At 38.6% G+C, this 21110-nt stretch overlaps 1 protein-coding gene across 1 annotated transcript; it reads right to left on the bottom strand.

Moving 5' to 3' along the window:
- Positions 1-13083: 13083 nt before the first annotated feature.
- LOC106869165 (modulator of smoothened protein) lies at positions 13084-19278 on the bottom strand. Its single transcript, XM_014914781.3, has 3 exons — positions 17783-19278; positions 13778-13993; positions 13084-13451 (listed from the first exon to the last, which is right to left on the bottom strand). The coding sequence occupies exons 1-3, from the start codon at positions 17883-17885 to the stop codon at positions 13264-13266; spliced, it is 507 nt and encodes a 168-aa protein (XP_014770267.1). The 5' UTR covers positions 17886-19278; the 3' UTR covers positions 13084-13263.
- Positions 19279-21110: the final 1832 nt, after the last annotated feature.

Here is a 21110-nt window from a genome sequence, read left to right as displayed (position 1 = left end):
CCGGTGTACTTGTTACTATTACCTTTGCCGACCCTAATCGTTGCTATTGCATTTCATGGGGCTAATCATTACCATTACATTTCACGACACTACTCGTTACATTTATATTTCTTGACGTTAATCTTTACAATTCCATTTCACGACTCTATCTATATCATCAAATTTGTCGACGCTTATCGTTACCATTAACTTTCAAGACACAACTCATTACTTTTGCCTTTCCCGACGCTAATTGTTTCCAATACCATTATATTAACCAACTCTAAACGTTACATGTAACTTTCTCGACGCTCATCTAAACCATTAACTTCCCCGTTGCTAAACGTTACGATTGTCTTTCATGAGGCTAATCCTTACATTTGATTTTACCGACACTTATCTATACGACTTACTTTCTCGACGCTTATTATGACCATTATATTTCCTGACGCTAATCATTACCATTACGTCTCCCCAAGCTGAATCTAACACTTACATATCTCGTCGCTCATTTGTATACCATCATTTATTTTTCTCGAAGCTTATCGTTGCCATTAACATTCAAGAATTTAATCAATGCAATTGCATTTCCCGACGCTAATCGTTACCATTACCTTTCTCAATGCTAATCGTTTTCATTACCTCTCCCGACGGTAAGGGTTACCACTATCTTGCTCGACGCTAAATCCTACACTTGCATCTCCTGATGCTCTTCTATATTTTCAAATCTGTCGATCCTTTACTATCAAAATCTATGACGCTAATCCTTAGAATTGCACTTCTCACGCTATTCCTTCCAATTAAAATTCTTGACGCTCGCTACTCATTAAAAATGGCATTACTGACGCTAATACGTACGTACACTCGAGCGTGCGTACAAACCGCTACACATACATATATTTGTACAAGCATATGTATGTCATCTGTAGGTGTATAGTACGTTCATACATCTGTCTAAATATACGCATATACATACAAGACTACGTACCTACATACATAGTTCAATGATGTTGTTGGCACTCCGTCGCTTACGACGTCAAGGGTTCCAGTTGATCCGATCAACGGAACAGCCTGCTGGTGAAATTAACATGCAAGTGGCTGAGTATTCCACAGACACGTGTACCCTTAACGTAGTTCTCGGGGATATTCAGCGTGACACAGTGGGACAAGGCTGGCCCTTTGAAATACAGGCACAACAGAAACAGGAAGAAAGAGTGAGAGAAATTTGTGGTGAAAGAGTACAGCAGGGTTCGCCACCATCCCCTGCCGGAGCCTCGTGGAGCTTTTAGGTGTTTTCGCTCAATAAACACTCACAACGGCCGGTCTGGGAATCGAAACCGCGATCCTATGACCGCGAGTCCGCTGCCCTAACCACTGGGCCATTGCGCCTCCACTACATAGTTCAATATGTAGAAGTATACGTAAGTATACACGGGTGTACATACGTACGTGCATATGCACATAGATACGAACTGTCATACGTTGACTGCGATCCATAGGTGGGAAAGAACCTACACTGTGACTCATAGGTTGAGAGAGCTATATAGAGACTCATACGCTGGGAAAAATACCTTACACTGTGACGCATAGGCTGCAAGGTTCACTCGATTGTAGCTCAGACTCGGGTATATTCTTTTCTACTTTTCTACTCTAGGCACAAGTCCCGAAATTTGGGGGGAGGGGGCCAAATTTATCACTCACAGCCGAGCTCCTTCACAGCTTATGTGTCATAGACTAGGGCTCTCTATGAGTTACGTATATACGTACTTGTTCACGTATGACACACGTTTGCTTGTACAAATATACGTATACGTATGTGTAGCCGTGCATATGCATGCACATATGTGTGTATATCTGTATCCTATGCACATACATATACACGTGCATATATACGTTCGTATGCATATATGTATGCTCGTACGTATGCATGTAATAGATACGTAAATATACAATTACGAATGCATATATGTATATATGTATTTATGCAAGTACGTATGGACGTATGTACGATGGTAGGTATGGACGTGCGTATGATGTACTTATGCATGTATGTTTTTATGTATGTATGGACGGATGTATGCCCGTACTTATGTACGGTTGTGTGACTATGTATGCACGCACGTATGCACGCACGTATGCACGTACGTATGCACGTACGTATTCAAAATGCCCGCACATACGTCCTCGCATACGTACATACATAAGCACGAAGATTAATATCATACGTACGCCTATTCTTACGTGCATAATATACGAATACGTACGGACATTCGAACGCGTATAAGGATACACATACGTAAGCGAATACGTACGTACTTGATTATGGACATACGTACGCACATACACACGCAAATATCAGGGACGTGCCGCCTAAGTAGTGCCTACCTTGAATAAAATAGATCGATAGAAACATTTTCCTTTTATGGCAAAATAAGAACCAAATTCAATAAAATTATGAAGGTTACGGATTACTATGCATAAAAATGCAATATATATATATTTTTTGTAGATTAGGTAGGCATAATTCGCTCTTGTATTTAAATTAGTATTTAAGCTATGATGCAGTACACGTGCTACGTACACTCAGACAACAACCTTTTCTTTATGTGCTATAAAGGCAGAAGAAAATGTGCCTTCAACTCAGTCGTGCGCCTGTGTTTCGCTTATTTTTTGTGTGTTTTACTACATAAAGGTCACCAACTGCCTACCCTGAGCAATTAGCGACGGCACGTGCCTGGCAAAATACGTACATCCATACTTGTGTGCATACGTACGCACACAAGTACAAACATACGTACGGTTACGTATACGCACATATTTATGTGCGTACGTACTCACACATCTACGCACGTATTTATTCACATACGAATGCATTTACGTGCATACGTATGTGCGTACATACGTATGTACACACATCTGTACGCATATATGTACTGTACGCATATACGTCTGCTCACAAGTATTCATAAATGTACGGACATATGTACGCAAATTCGTAAGTGCAAATTTACTCACATATTTAAGTATGCTTGTACAGACATAGGTCTGACTAGTCACAGTCGAAGGACTCTTAGTCACTGAATCAGTCTTAGGTCAACTCATCCTATAAATCAGTGTAGGGCCTATCCACTCTGTGTTACAAATCTAGGGTCATCCTAGCCGTTGAGTCTCAGTTTGACATACCCGAATCTGAAAGGCGGCGAGCTGTCAGAAATGCTTAGCGGTATTTCGTCTGTCTTTACGTTCTGATTTTAAATTCCACCAAGGTCGACTTTGCCTTTCATTCTTTCAGGGTCGATAAATTAAGTACCAGTTGCGTACTGGGGTCGATTTATATACGTGCATACTTACGGCACGCGCATACGTAAGACGATACATATGTCCATTCATTTATACGGACATACATATGTGCATATGTACATAAAGCGTACGTACATACTTACATACATACGTGAATACGTAAGTACACACGTATTTACGTACTGGTATACTTATAGCGATACGCACGCACATACGTACTCATAGGGGAACCGTTATCTGTGACCCATAGGTTGGGGGAGTTGGCTAGACCGTGACTCATGGGGAGGTATAGGTTAGAATGTGACTCATAGAATGAAAGGGCCCTAGTTTATGAGTTGTATGCGCAAATGTATGGACATACATTAGTATGTACCTATGCGCTTACGTATACAAGTACTAATTTGCATACTTACGTACTTAACTGTGCCAAAATATGTACGTCTGTAAATAAATATGCATGTACGTCTGTGTGTATATATGTCCGTACGTACGTATATACAGACGTATGTACACACGTTTCATACCTATAGGCACACATTAATGTGTGTGTGTGTGCGTGTGTGTGTGTGTGTGTGTGTTTGTGTGTGTGTGTGTGTGTGTGTGTGTGTGTGTGTGTGTGTGCGTGTGTGTGTGTGTGTGTGTGTGTAAGGTGGCGAACTGGCAGAAACGTTAGCACGCCAGGCGAAATGCTTAGCAGTATTCCGTTTGTCTTTACGTTCTGAGTTCAAATTCCGCCAAGGTCGACTTTGCCTTTCGTCCTTTCGAGGTCGATAAATTAAGTACCAGCTGCGTACTAGGATCGATCTAATTGACTGGCCCCCTCCCAAAAAAATTTCGGGCCTTGTGCCAAGAGTAGAAAAGAATGTGTTTGTGTGGTGGAGGGAAGACGCTTGCTCCCTAACCACAGGGTTCCGGGTTCAGTCCCATTGAGTGGCACCTTGGGCAAGGGCAAGTATCTTCTGTAGCATCGGGCTGACCAAATCCATGTGCGTGAATCTGGTAGACGGAAACAGAAAGAAGCCCACGTCTCCGTAACTAAGCGGTTCCTCAAATAGGCCGATAGAGTAAATACCAGGGTCGGCCTTGTCACACTTTGTGTCACGCTGAACATCCCTAAGAATTACGTTAAGGGTACTCGTGTCTGTGAAGTGCTCAGCCACGTAACCGACGGAATGCTCCTTACACACGTACATACATAGTACGAACATACGTACTCTCAAACATGCGTCCAATACGTACGTGCATACGGAAGGCGCGTGGCTTAGTGGTTAGGGCATTTGGCTCACGACTGTAAGGTCGTGAGTTCAATTCCCGGCGATACGTTGTGTCCTTGAGCAAGACACTTTATTTCACGTTGCTCCAGTCTGCTCAGCTGGAAAAAATTAGTAGTGCCTGTATTTCAAAGGGCCGGCCTTGTCACGCTCTGTGTCACGCCGAATCTCCCTGAGAATTACGTTAATGGTACACGTGTCTGTGGAGTGCTTAACTACTTGTACGTTAATGTCACGAGCAGGCAGTTCTATTGATCGGATCAACTGGAACCCTCGTCGTCGTAACCGACGGAGTGCCGGTTGTACGTGCATGCATGCATACGTGTGGTCAAACGTACAATTGTACAAACATACAGCCCATCCAGCTATCTTCCTTTATTTTAATTTCTGTTGAATCTCTGTAACTTATGAACAATGTTCACCTGTCTGTCTGCCTCTCTGCCTGTCTAATCAACTGTGTGTTGTTTGCTCCTTCTCGAGCCACGCCTGGTTCATAAGGGCAGGTTTCCCGGTTCCATTAGCGTATAGGTTCCCAACCTTGACGGAACGCCGGTCCGTCGAAGGCGAGCTGCTAGATGCAGGAGGAAAGAGTGAGATAAAGTTGTGGCGAAAGAGTCAGCAGGAGTTCGCCATTACCTTCTGCCGGAGCCGCGTGGAGCTTAGGTGTTTCGCTCATAAATACACACATCACCCGGTCTGAAATTCGAACCCGCGATCCCTCGACCGCGTGTCCGCTACTCTAGCTAACAGGCCATGTGCCTTCACCTAATCAACTGTGGAGTCTGTTTATTGAGTGGATGACGTAAACTTTTCCTTGGATATGACGTTATTCAATTGCTGCTAACTTTTCCCAGATATTTCATGTACTCAGTATTTTTGAAGGTGAACAGATACAAAATTACAATACAATATCAATAATAGAGCTGTTATTACAAAAGATTAATCCGGTTCTCCAATATGCTATGTATTCATTCATTTCACCTGTAGACACACACACACACACACATCTCCCAGTCTCTGTCTCTCATAATCAATATGTGGTGTGTGTGTGTGTGTGTAGAAGGTTGTTTGTTATGGCCGGACAGTGAGTGACCATTGGTTTCGCACCTAAAAAGCGCTTAACTGTAAAGGCGACTTGTCAGACTCGTTGGCCGTTAGCACCGCCCTACCTATGTGCTTCCGGTCAACGAGTCTGACGAGTTGTCTATACAGCTAAGCGCTTTTTAGGTGCAAAACCAAAGATCACTCTTTGACCGGTCATAAAAAAACAACCTTCTAAGTATTACTGTTCCAATGCTTTGGAGTTAGAGTGCGCTTCATCATCATCATCGCCGTCGTTTAACGTCCGCTTTCCACACTGGCATGGGTTGGACGGTTTGACTGAGAACTGGCAAGCCAGGAGGCTGCACCAGGCTACAATCTGATCTGGCAAGGTTTCTACAGCTGGATGCCCTTCCTAACGCCAACCACTCCGAGAGTGTAGTAGGTGCTTTTTATATGCCACCGGCACGAGGGCCAGTCAGGCGGTACTGGCATCGATCACGCTTGAATGGTGCGTTTTACGTACCAACCGGCACGAGAGCCAGTCGGGCAACACTAGCAACGACCACGCTGGAATGGTGCTTTTTACGTGTCACTGGCACATGAAATACTAACCGATATATATATATATATATATATTTGTTTCGCAAGATTTTTGATGTGAAATCGTGTTGAAACAGATGTTGTTGTACTTGGGGATGGTCATATTGCCAGTTTAGCTAATAAAAACACACGCACTGTATATTTGGTGTTAATTTGCTTCAGCTTTATATTACATTAATCCTATTTCGGCCAGAGTTCTTTCGTCACACCTCTGTGACCTCATCAGTGTTCCTTTGCTTTCTTCTTTCTTATGTGTGTCTCACCTTGCTAACTATCGGCAGTTTTGATGAGGTCACAGAGGTGTGACGAAAGAACTCTGGCCGAAACAGGATTAATGTAATATAAAGCTGAAGCAAATTAACACCAAATATACAGTGCGTGTGTTTTTATTAGCTAAACTGGCAATATGACCGTCCCCAAGTACAACATATATATATATATATATATATATATATATCATAGCCTCTCTGTGATCGCTTGACCTTCGAGAAATAGCAGCCAAATCTGCTTCAAATCGCACTTACCTATTTTTAAAATACGTTTAAATGTGGAGCTAAAGAAGGGAAGCTGCAGAATTAAGGGGAGGCAACCTGTGCATTGTCAAAAAGATTGAAGCGTGAAGCTACAAAGGGAGACTACTTATTTAAGGGGAAGCAACTCCTCTTGAACACGAGATTTGCTTTGCATTTCAAAATTTAAATTTTCTGTTTCTTTACATTTGCTGGTCTTGAGGAAAGCCAGTGGCTTTGCTGAGACTGTTAGATATGAACAGGAATAAAATTTCAGAGGGCTGAAATTTAGGAAAGGAAAAACTGGAACATTGGACACAGGTGTAGAGGCCATTTTAGTAGCAGTAGAAAATGCAGAGATATAAGACAGCATGCCTGAGAGCCAGAGGATTTGTCAAGGCTGGAAAGCCTGTGATCATATGCTTGTGTGATCAAATAACATCACACTGCCTATTCTTTTATTCTTTTACTTGTTTCAGTCATTTGACAGCAGCCATGCTGGAGTACCACCTTGAAGTGTTTTAGTCGAACAAATCGACCCCAGGTTTTATTTTTTTAAGCCTAGTACTTTCTCAGTCGCTTTTGCTGAACCGTTAAGCTACAGGGACATAAATACACCAACACCAGTTGTCAAGTGGTGATGGGAGGGGACAAACACTGGCACAAAGACACACACATACATACAAATATACATATATATCATCATCATCATCATCGTTTAACGTCCGCTTTCCATGCTAGCATGGGTTGGACGATTTGACTGAGGACTGGTGAAACCGGATGGCAACACCAGGCTCTACGGGCTTCTTTTCAGTTTCTGTCTACCAAATCCACTCACAAGACTTTCGTTGGCCCAAGATTGTAGTAGAAGACACTTGCCCAAGGTGCCATGCTGTGGGACTGAACCTGGACCCATGTGATTGGGAAGCCAGCTTTTTACTATACAGCCACACCTGGGCCTATGTATAAAAAGAAATGTGTTAATGTATTCAAATAATGTAGAAGTTACCACAAGATACAAAATATAACCAACCAATTTTTGTACCATTGTTTTATGTAGAAAGCACACTAATTGAAACATTAACATACCACACAAAATGCTTTCCATCATTTCTACTAGTTATACATTCTGGGCTCAAATTCCAGAGGTTGACTTAGCATTTAATCCTTTCAAAGTCAATAAAATAAGTATCAATTGAGGTGGATGGAATCGACTAGTCCCTTCCAACAAAATTTCAGGTTTTGTCTCTATAATAAAAAGACAATATCTACTCCCATCACTCATTCAGCTCCTCTTGGTCATGATGCCTTGAATGAATAAAGGCACCATACAATGATGAGAATAATGAATAATGTTGGAGAGTACAAGGCAACCACAGCAGTTCTGGAGCCATGGTTAATGAATGAGTGAGACAAGATTCTTTAGTCTAGACTCTTTTGTCTATCTGAAAACATGAAAACTTCTCTAGTAATGATCCCATGAAAAAATGAACTCAGTACACCATGTAAAGTGATTAGCATTAGGAAGAGTATCTAACCATAGAAACTATACCAAAAATAAAAGGCTTTCAGTGAGACCTGGTCCTCAGACCTGTCTAGCAGAGCAGCGGTAACTTCGAATAAGAACTGACTTAGATCAGGTTGACCAGATCAAACTATGTCAGTAAAGTAAGTGAACATAAAATTGATGATGATGCTGGAGGATATTATACCATCTCATAAATTATTATAACTGCTATATTTTTATAATTCAAAAATTGATAGTTTTCTTGTCTTTGTAGGCCTCCCTTGACTAGACAATTTGGTTCCCAACGAAAATTCCACATTGAAATTTGAAATTGGATAAAAATATGGTTAGCTCAGTTATGATGTTGAGCCAATGCTGAAGGAGAATCACTTCCCCACTGTTAAAAACTGTTGGCAGATCAATGTTGTACATCAGTAATGGATTGCCTGTAAATTAATGTTTTCCAGCATATCTTCATCATTTTACATTTGTTTATCAAACTTTGTTGTCTCAGATATGCAGCACAGCATCCTGAGATTGACTCTTGTCATTTCTACTCATATTTTCCAGTCTTTTCCTTCTGTTATGTGGAGGCACGTAGCTTAGTGGTTAAGGTGTCAGCATCACGATCATAAGATTGTGGTTTCAATTCTTGGATCGGGCAACGCGTTGTGTTCTTGAGCAAAACACTTCATTTCACGTTGCTCCAGTTCACTCAGCTGGCAAAAATAACGCTGCGATGGACTGGCGTCCCGTCCAGCTGGGAAACACATACGTCATTGAAACTGGGAAACCGGGCCCATGAACCTGGCTAGACTTTAAAAGGGCGCACTTATTTATTATTTCCTTCTGTTAGTCTCTTTCCCATGGTTCTCTTGGCACTTCTTTGCCTTTCTGTTATTATCCATATGTATTGCATGTCCATACCCATGCAGTTGTGCCCCTTGAATACTATGTCTGATTATTCTATTATCCAGTTTTCTCTCAGTTCATCGGTACCTCGTCATTGTGGCACACAAACATTACACATCCATTGGATCATGATAGCTTTATCACTCTCCAACCTTTTCCCTTCTGCTGCATTCTGTACCCACATCTCGCTAACATACAGCATTACAGTTCATATATAAGCATTGTACAATGTATTCTCTATTCGGAGGCAGAGTCCTGTTGCCAGCAGATTTAATAGTTTCCAGAACTTTGTCCATCTTATGCTTGTTCTGACTACAATGTTTTCAGAACACCATCTCCACTGCCAATTTAATTGGCTAGGTAACAGAAGCCATCAACTACTTCTATAGCTTCTTCTGTGCATCACAAAGAATTTATTTTACTGATGCTCTGACTTTTAACTAATTTAACACTCCAGCCTCAAACATAATATTTATTCACAGTTAGCCTACTTTTGACTGCACAAAACTTCTTGTATACCTATAGATCACATTGGAATTTCTACCTATTCATAAAAAAACATTGAAGAAATATCATTACCAGGAATTATTTTACTAAGAATCTATTTTAGGATATTATCAAGGCCTAAGAACATCCTGGATTTTGTGATAGAAACTTCCAGGTTTATATAAATTGATCAAAATCAAAGCCTTCCATCAAAATTTCAATTTGATCAAAGGCCCAATACCAGCTGAACGATGATGAAGTTATTTTACTAAATTCTTCATTATTTTCAAAATCAATCAGGACAAAGGATGTGTATTCCAAAAGAAATATGACTGGAAATGGGCTAAAAACATTGACAGTGCATGTGTTTGTGTGTATATACACCAGGGATGTTTGGCCTCATGACTGGCACAAATTGATTAAGTTTGGGGATCCATCCAGTACCAGACAAGGATTCTGGATTATTTTTGTTTTTTTTTTTTTACTTAATTTTTGAGAGTGGTCAGGTTCATTTTTAGTATTCTTGTTTGTGAGAACAGTCAAGGTTATTTCAGATATTCTCATTTTAAAAATCATCTCTTGTTGAGAGGACATTGGTGTTGCCCTGGCGGAGGTTTGCACTCTCTGAGTGCTTTTGTTGTTGTTATTATTATTATTATCATTATTATTATTATTATTATTATTATCATTGAAGGCAGTCAGCCAGAGGGTTCATTAGCACATTGGACAAAATCTTCAACAGCATTTATTCCGATTTTACATTCTGAGTTTAAACATCACCAAAGTCAACTTTGCTTTTATCCTTTTGGGATCAATAGAATATGCACCAGTTGAACACCGGGGTTGATGTAATCAACTAGTCCCCTGCTCCAAAATTCCAGGTTTTGTGCATATAACAGAAAGAATTATTATTATAAAGGAGAGATCTTCTAAGTTCAAATTCCGCTGAGGTCAACTTTGCTTTTCATCCTTTCGGGGTCAATAAATTAAGTACCAGTAAAACATTGGGGTCAATGTAATCAACTAATCTCCTTCCCCAAAAAATTTCAGGCCTTGTGCCCTTAGTAGAAAGGATCTTTAAAGGCAGGAAGGCAACAAGCTAATAGAATTGTTAGCAGGAGTGGCTGTGTGGTAAGTAACTTGCTTACCAACCACATGGTTTTGGGTTCAGTCCCACTGCGTGGCACCTTGGGCAAGTGTCTTCTACTATAGCCTCAGGCCGACCAAAGCCTTGTGAGTGGATTTGGTAGATGGAAACTGAAAGAAGCCCGTCGTATATATGTATATATATATATGTATAAATATATATATGTATGTGTGTTTGTGTGTCTGTGTTTGTCCCCCCACCATCGCTTGACAACCGATGCTGGTGTGTTTACGTCCCCGTAACTTAGCGGTTCGGCAAAAGAGACTGATAGAATAAGTACTAGGCTTACAAAGAATAAGTCCTGGGGTCAATTTTCTCAACTAAAGGCGGTGCTCCAGCATGGCCGCAGTCAAATGACTGAAACAAGTAAAAGAGTAAAAGAGTAAAGAGAGAGTATGCCGAGCAAAATGCTTAGCAGCAAATTCTGCTGAGGTCAACGTTGCCTTTCATCCTTTCAGGGTCAATAAAATAAATACCAGCTATGCACTAGGGTCAATGTAGTCAACTTGCCCCTTCTCTGAAATTATTGACCTATTACCAAAATTTGAAATCATTATTAAAGTTGGGAAGCTTGAAGAATTATTAAGCATCAGACAAAATGTCTTCCAGCATTTCTTACATCCTGACTGCTTACATCCTGAGTTCAAATCCTTCCAAGATCAACTTTGTCTTTCATCTCTCCATGGTCGATAAAATAAAGTACTAGTCATGTACTGGGGTAGATGGTGACAACAACTCCCCAACCACTCAAAAATTGCCAGCAGCAAGGCAGTAAGGTGGCAGAATCATTAGAGTGTTAAAAAAGGGAAGATGCTTTATGGTATTTGTTGTGGCTCTTTATGTTTTGGGTTCAAATCCCACCAGGGTCAACTTTGCCTTTCATCTTTTCAGGGTTGATAAAATAAAGTACCAGTCAATCACAGGTGTCAATAGCATTGACTAACTTTCTCCACTCAAAATTGTCAGTTTTGTATCTAAATCAGATATGACTATTATCAATTTTTACATCTATTTTTTATGCTAGCAAAGGCTGGCTGGACCATTCTGATCCAAGTGAGTTCTTAGTTGAAGTTATTACTCTCTTAGACAAGTTAAAGGCTTCATTTTGCTTATACATTCCATTATTATGGTAATAAATAAGATAGCGAGCTGGTAAAAACGTTAGCACGCCGGGTGAAATGGTTAGCGGTATTTCGTCTGCCATTACATTCTGAGTTCAAATTCCACTGAGGTCGACTTTGCCTTTCGGGGTCGATAAATTAAGTACCAGTTATGCACTAGCGTCGATGTAATCGACTTAATCCCTTTGTCTGTCCTTGTTTGTCCCCTCTATGTTTAGCCCCTTGTGGGCAATAAAGAAATAAGATGACAGAAACGTTAGAACAAGAAGCAAAATGCTTAGCAGCATTTCATCCATCTTTACATTCCGAGTTCAAATTCCACTGAGGTCAACTTTGCCTTTCATTCTCTGGGGTCAATAAAATAAGTACCAGTATGTTCATTCATTTCCTTCAATGTACTCGTCTTATCCAGGTATCTTATTTTATTTTTCGATTTGGGTCTCAATGTGGGTATCTTCTTGATCTCCTCAACCATCCTTGCTGCTGCTTCAGCATCACATATTTCTATCGAAGTACCATCGGGGCGACTGGTATTTACATCCTTCTCATTCAATCTTCTCTGTATCTTCAATCTACTCATTCAAACTGCTCCTTGCTTCGTTTATCGGATGTCTCATCTTTCTTTTCGACACACCGTCAGGGTGACACGGTATGTTCATTCATTTCCTTCAATGTACTCGTTACTTCGTTCATCGAATTTCTTGGCGATATACCATTGGTGCGATATGGCATATTCGTTCATCTTATTACTTCGTTCATCGAACTACTAGTCTTTCTTTCTACATACCGTCGAGATGTCTGGTATGTTCACTCCTCCCATTCGATCCTCCTGTAACCTCGCTCAATAGACATCTCATCCCTCCTACACACCACTGGGGCGACTGGTATGTTCCATCTTGCCTTAATCTTCCAATGAGTACCAGGTTAGGGAAGAATTATTACGGTAATAAATAAAATGGCAAACTGGCAGAATCTTTAGCACATTAGATAAAATGCTTAGTAACATTTCATCCAGTGTTATGTTCACAGTTCTAATTCCTCCAAGGTCAACTTTGCCTTTTATCCTTTCGGGGTCAATAAAATAAATAACAATTGAGCACTGGGATCAATGTAATCGACTAGACCCCTTCCCCAAAATTTCAGGCCTTGTGCCTATAGTAGAAAAAAAAAATTATTGTGGTGATAAATAAAGATAAAACTATTAAAATTATCAATGATATAATAGGAAATACTACAGGAATATTTATTGTGTGCTCCAGACAAATACATGCTGAAATGACAAACTACATTCAATAGTTGTTTATTCTATAGTCGAAACAGTTTATTTCAGCATTTCGAAAATGAAAGACAATTTTATGGTGAATGAGATAATTATAGAGATTTTTGTTTACAAATGTGGTACGCACACTTTCCCAACAAAGAGTTCTGAGACAACAGTGATCCACAATGCAAGAACGAAAAAAATGTAAGAGATTCCAACTTCAAAGTTGTGTGGGAGTTGATATGGTAATCCACCAATCTGGTCCATGTTAAAGCCAATCGGGAAAATGACAGCAGCCATACAAAATAATATCACTAATTAAAAAGAATTAAAAAAAAAAGTAAAACATCAGTATTAGTAATACTAAAAATGAAAGAATGAAAAAAATATGTACAAGCACATATAAAATATACATCTTCCTCAGCAATGATTTATTTTAAACCTTTTGTGAGTATTTATCATCTATATTATCATCATATTGAGTTTCGATTAATTTCAATAATAATAATCAAGAATTTCCTAAAAGATATGAATTTGTGAAACAATACTATGTCCTAAAGATTAAGATATAAACATGAATATAAGAACATTTAGAATTTTCAATAATTAATTAGTAAAGACAAAATGGTTTAATACTTACTTGCAACGAAACCAAGCCAACGAGCAAATCTTATTGCTCTATAGTGCCAGAAAGAAAACCATAGGAGTAAAATAGTAGATGATATAGAACCAATTCCAAGTACTATGCAAATGAAAGTAATGAACCATTCAGCACGAGCAGGTTCTGGATTGTAACATACGGTTGGTCTTTCATATACTGTAAGACAGGTTTTCAATAACCCAATAGATGTTGCACCTATAAATGAATAAAAAATACCTAATTATTACAGATATAAAATATGAATTTCAAATACAAATTGATATTAAATAAACCTATGTGACAAGAGTATCCACTAAGGTAATAGAGATGAGCCACAGACCTAATACAATTCTTCAAATTTACAAAGAGAATCAGCCATCTTTGGCTTAAACAAAGTGTCCCATATCAGTTCATTGTAAATAAAACACAAAAGAATAGTCTATTTCATTACTCAGACTAGTAATGATTTATCTTAAAAATGAGAAAACCAATTTAAGTTGCTAGAATTGTCTATCTTGGGTTTTTCTGCTGTTTCCAAACATGGGTCACATCAATTTGATATATCCAAGAACAGACTAGTGAAAGTTGTGCTAAAGCTTGGTCAGCAGATTGCAAAATAGCAGAAAATTACTTGAAGCTGTTGCACTAGTCCAATGAGGAAGATTGGCAGAATTATTAGAGCATCAGTTGAGATGTCTTGCACTATCAGTTTCTGCCTAATTACTGACCACTAAACAATAAAACAATATTTGCAATGGCTGCAGCACTTAGCTCTACAGCAAGACTGTTATTTCTGCTTTCATTCTATTCACTGTTAAAAGCAACTCCAGAGTCTGAAGACAATTCTGCCTCTTATCATCCTCAACAATATTTAAGGTCTGGTTTTCATACTGGTATGGATTGGAAAGGTCTGCTATGGAGTATATCACCAAACTTCTTAGTATTTTTTCATCTCTTCTGGTAATGGAGTGGGGACATTATCCTGAATTTTAATACCATCATTTCTGCTCATGTCTTTATCAGTTTTTCATTAGAATACCCTCATTATATCACCCTTTTTTTCACCAAGTATGCATTGTCCTTTCGTATTAATGAAGTTGCCTTTTCCTGCACACATCAGCTGATCTCTTTAATGCCCAGATACTTTCAATTCACTTGTGCTAAGTCTTTCTTCCATATGATTCCGCTGCACCTAGTTTCATTAGCTTTCAGCATTATGCACCCAATGGAACATGCTCACCTCATATTTCTCTCCCACTTTTGTAGATTTTGCACATTTAATGTTATGTTCCACTACCATGCAGCATCACAATTCGTAAGAATACTTCATTCTGTTTGATTTTTAAAGGAGAAATGAAAATATTTTGTTGCCAAACCTCTTTGAATTTCTTTACCTTTCCTACTCTAACAACAATGCTTTCCCTGCAGCCCCCTCCAACAATAATTACATTGCAGATAGCATAAACTATCAGCCAAGTCTAGTGAGTCATACGTGTAGTTCTTAAACTTTACTTCATGGGTACTTTTGTTGCTAACTACTGCAGTGCATCCATCCCATCTGCAACCCTGTCTCTGTCCATCTGAGGTGCACCCATCCCATCTGCAATCCTGTTTCTGTCAATCTGAGGTGCATCCATCCCATCAGAAGTGCATCCATCTCATCAAAAATTCTGCTTCTGTCTATCTGAGATGCATCTATCTCATCTGAAACTCTGCTTCTGTCTATCTGAGGTCTGTCCCACTGCAACTTTTAGTGTATTCATTCCTTGCAATGCATACACAGTACTGAGTTCCTACTAACACGTTTTCCTATATATCAAGCTAGGCCATTCACATGGCAATGTTATTATAAACTTTGAACTTAAGAAAATACTTCCTACTTTCCTTTTTCTGTAACTCTTTGACAGATTCTATGGGAACTAAGTCATCAGCATATAAAAGCTGGTTTCTTATGTTATAACCTCAAGAACTAGAATGAATAAAAGGAGTTTGTGGATAGGACTCTAGTGGACACCATCTTGCAACTAGTACCCTTATACATGCTACACATGGCCCTTCCATATCATTCAGCCACACCTAGTTTCATTAGCCTCCATCAGAGCTACAGAGACTGGGCTCTGTCAGAGACCTTAATGCAACTCTAAAAATAGAGTGTTTTATTCTAAGATATGACTAGCTCTTACTGATTACATCACCTGAAATATAGAATATGTGGTGCCCTGATCTGATACAAACCCAAACTGCATCTAAGCCAAGCTAATATTATCTTTGGTAACTCTATCAACAACAGTTAAGAGTTGGTGCATTAGATTCAGGCTTTTGCAATTGTCTTTCAACAATGCAGTCTCCTTTAATCTTGAATCAATTGATTATGATATAACTGTGCCAGTCATATGTGTACAATGGTATCTTGACTTCTTGCACCACCTCATTAACAAAGAAAGCGACTAGCATATGAACCCACATTGAAGCTATGATAGTCAACCCCTTTAGTTCATTAGAAATAATACACCACATTCCCACTCATAACCATGCTCCATTCAATAATCTCAAATAATCCTTTCTACTGAAAGGCCTAAAAATTTTTAGGGGTCAGAGCAAGTCAATTACATTGCCCCACTACTCATCATCATCATCATTTTACATCCATTTTCTATGTTGGCATGAGTTGGACAGTTTGACGAGAGCTGGCAAGCCAGAGAGTGGCACCGGGTTCCAGTCTGATTTAGCATGGTTTCTACAGCTGGATGCCCTTCTTAATGCCAACCACTTTACAGTGTATGCTGGGTGCTATTAACATGGAACCACACAAGCACTTTTACGTGGCACTGGCACAAGTGTTTTTTTTTTTTTTATAATGCACCTGCACAGATAAGTACTTGTTTCATCAACAACAAAAGAATGAAAGGCAAAATCCACCTCAGTGTCATTTGAACTTGGAATGTAGAGATGGTTGAAACGTCACTAAGCATTTTGTCCAACATGCCAACGGTTCTGCCAGTTCGTTGCCTTACCACCTCTTTGGTAAAGTGCCACCTGGTTTAACACCATCACTAGGTCCTTATATATCTTTAGCAGATTTTCCTTTATGGCAAGCTTTCATCCCCCAGCCAACACTTTTCCAGTAGACGTTGATGTTCGATCTTTGCATCAGCCATATCGATCTCACCAATCTGGGAAAGCCTATAAAAAAAAAATGCATGGGTGCTGATTTCTCTGTTACCCAACCAACAGTTAAAAATAGGTACCCTACTTCTGTTCAATGATGCCTTGATCATCATGATCAGAAATGTCATGCAAGACTTAGATTGAGCATGAAGAGAATTCTAGTTTCACATACCAAATACATACAATATGCTTCGCTACAAAGTAATTGGAATTGAAAGAAAAAAAAAATAGTTCTGAGGCATTCTTAAAGTAGTAGGCATATTTTATACGTACAAATCCACAAGGTAACAAGGATAATGAAGTAAAACCTCTTTCTGGAGAAGAATTGCAGGTTCTGAGTCCGTTTTATGATAACGGTGGGAAATTTATACACAAAACGTGTCTTCTGATGAAGACAGACACTTCAAAAGATAAATATTTTAACAGCCAAATTAACTTTAATCACCGAATTAAAGCAAAATTATGTAAAATTAAAGGATTTAATCCAATAATTTAAACAAAAACTAAAAGCACTGTTGAAATCAGTTAAATCATATCACACACAGAGTTATCAATAACGGATAAGTACTACAAATCATAATATTGCCAAATATATATACATAATCTTACGATCTTGAATTTTAGGTTCACATATGTGCAGGATTCACTATTATTTTGTTGATAGAGGAAAAGGTTTCACAAATAAAATCGTAAATCGCCATGCATTGAACAACGTATACAATAATACTTTGCAGGTTTCGAATGAATATAATAAGTCAAATTACATTGTATATGATTTTTTTTTTTGTTTTTTTTTGTTTTTTTTTAAATAACTATCAACATTTAGACATCACTTACCTCCCATCTCTGACACTATCCAGTTTGGCATTGTAATGCTGGCTACTGCTAAGAGATCTGCTGCGAAAAAGAATGCCATCGAAATTATACTCAGCTTATCCATTTCCTTCGGCTGTTATTTTCAGATCAGCGAATCTTCAAGGGGGACTTTTAAAAAGTCTTTGCGTTATTATTAATACTTTTTGTTTGATTTTATTTCTAGATGAAAAAAAATATTGTTTGCCCGTTTTATAATTGTCATTAAACAGGTTCATTTAAGGGGAAAAAATAGCTACAACTACATTTCTTGCATCGTCTGATTGTCGACATCAGGTCACGTGACGTAGAACGGTGACGTGAAGTGAATTTATATTATGCAAATTAACTATATGATTAAATATTTCGCATGTTTTTTATATTCTCGTCTTTAATTTAATTTTTAAGAATATTATATTGTAATGCTAAAGGTTACTCGGGAGGAAATAATTCATTTCATTTGTAAAAATTTCCGTGTACAATAGAAAAGCAGTGTTACAGGAGAAAAATGTGCTTCCATAACATACGGGACTTGAGGTGGAGGAATACATTTAGATATAAGTTTCTTATCTGTTAAGGAAAAATTGCAATTCATATAAATAAATATGATTTTGACTAAAAAAACTCATCCAAAAAGAAAGGTAGAATTTATTTGCTGCTTAATTGTTCATAATGCAGAATATTTCCGGAATTCAAATATGGAAACACAGAAGTATCACAATTCTAGAATAAAGAGTTTATATTGGGATGAGAGTGTGGTATGAATTATAAAATAAACATTTTTCATTCTTTTATTGTGTCTGGGGAGAGTCGTTTGGTTGATAATCAGAAAATTAAATACAAGAATTTGAGATTATTTCTAGCATTTTGTCCTAGCAAAACCTTTTTCCAATAGAGTAAGAAAAAAAATGACAAATACGAAATGCTGAAGAAAACCCTAACGCTTTAAATCTTAATATTATAAATTAAAAAAATTCTACTTCATTTCCTCAGCACTTAAATGTTATCAATATAAATACTTGTAATTAAATATATTTGAAAACTTTTACCGTAATTTTAAATATTCAAACGAAAAAAAAAAGAGAAATATTTTTTCTTAAGTAGAGAAATTTATTAAAACTTATAGTAACGCCCCTGGCTACTAAGGTATTGTTTTGTCCTAATTATTTTAAGGGAAACTCTAATGACCTTTCAATGACAATACCCACTTCCTCCTCCCCTCCCCCTCTCTCCCCCTATCTCCCTCCCCCCCTCTCTCTCTCCCTCTCTCTCTCTCTGCCTCTTATATAACAAATTGACAAACTTTGATAAATATTTTGGGAGCTTACATTCTGAGAACTATTAAAAGGAAAAAAAATCAGAGTCATGGATTATACACATGCATTGAACCAAGGAACTGAATGCTAAATATGAGAAATTACCAACACATTAGCTTGATGCGAGCCCAAATTTCCACTTTTGGGTTACCACACGTTTGTTACAAATTCAAACATAGAAGAGGAAGAAGATAAAAGGAAATACGCCCATGCTCTAATAAGTGTTATAGATGTGTTGTGGCACTCCACAGACACGTGTACCCTTCACGTAGTTCTCGAGGAGATTCAGCATGACACAGAGTGTGACAAGGCTGGCCCTTTGAAATACGGGTACAACAGAAAAAGGAAGAAAGAGTGAGAGAAAATTGTGGTGAAAGAAGATAGTATGGTTTTCCACCATCCCCTATCGGAGCCTTATGTAGCTTTAAGTGTTTTCACTCAATAAACACTCACAACGCCTGTCTGGGAATCGAAACCACGATCCCCACGACCGTGAGTTCGCTGCCCTAACCACTGGGCCATTGCACCTCCACTGTTGGTGTGTAGTATGATGATAATGAAAGGCTTGTCAGTTTATATGCATCGTTTATTGCTACATTAATACAGAAAGTTTTATAATGAGAGGCAAGGTTCTGGATATTGGTTGAATATCGTCTTTCTGCCATTAATTTCTTATTCTTTGAGTTGCTAAGGCTCCAGCAGTCATGTAAAGAAGTATTAGGCAAAATGCAGATTCTCCATTAGTCTTTATTTATAATATATACAAAGGTGTGGTACGTTGCTCCTTGCAGCCATCTCTTGCGGTGTGAATTCATCTTTGGAAACATGGGTATTTTGTTCAACATCCTTAAACAACCCTTATTCAGGGACCTTTTGAGCTGGATGGTCTACTTGACTTGAAGAAAATTCTAAATGGGCTCCACCTGCAAAGTCATGTGCTGTTTATCTTGATATGAGATCACTATGATGCACACATATGGTTGCGATACATGTGCCTGGTGTACTCTTATCAGATGGGTAATCATGATGTGTATACTGGGCTTTGTATATTTTACCCCAGTGTCACTTTGATGGCATGCACTGCTCCCTCACTCAATAATGATAATCATTGTTGCTATGCGTGAGCTCACAAGCTGGCAGAATTGTTAACATACCAGGCAAAATGTTAAGCAGCATTTCATCTGTCATTATGTTCTGAGTTCAAATACCACCGAGATTGACTTTATTTTTTCTCCTTTAGGAGCCAACAAAATAAGCACCAGTTGAACACAGGAGGATGTAATTGACTTGCCTCTCAAAAATTTGAAATCATCATCATCATCATCATCATCATCATCATCATCATCATCATCACCATCATCACCATCACCACCACCACCACCACCACCACCATCACCATCATCATCATCATCATCATCATCACCATCACCACCATCACCACCACCACCACCACCACCACCACCACCACCACCACCACCACCATCATCATCATCATCATCATCATCATCATCATCATCACCACCACCACCACCACCACCACCACCACCACCACCACCACCATCATCATCATCATCATCATCATCATCATCATCATCATCATCATCATCTTCTTCTTCTTTATTGGAAAGTGATGTGATTGGCTAAGAGTTTATAATTGAAATTGATAGAGATATATACTGCAATCATAGTTCAAGTTTCTTCTGTAGTGTTATAATCAGTAGCTTAAAAAGATATGAGATGATATTTTGAAAGAGAGTTACTGTTGGGAAAATATTTCAGTACATTTGTAAGATCAATGTTACAGGAAAACAGTGTTTTCGTAATGATACAGGATATTTTTGTAGTTGTGGAGTACACTTTATACATTAGTCTCTTGCCTATCAAAGAACTTGTGTAAGTAAAAATGAGTCTGGCAAAGAGATATATCAGAAGAGGTGTATTTCTTTGCCAAAATGTCTTATTGTGTGAATAAATTTTCACAGTCACAGTCGGCTGCT

This window comes from Octopus bimaculoides, chromosome 2 (assembly GCF_046866305.1).
Source record: "Octopus bimaculoides isolate indiv1 chromosome 2, ASM4686630v1, whole genome shotgun sequence".
NCBI lineage: Eukaryota > Metazoa > Mollusca > Cephalopoda > Octopoda > Octopodidae > Octopus > Octopus bimaculoides.
The sequence above is the reverse complement of the archived record's forward strand: the minus strand, read 5'-3'. Positions and strand labels throughout refer to the sequence as shown.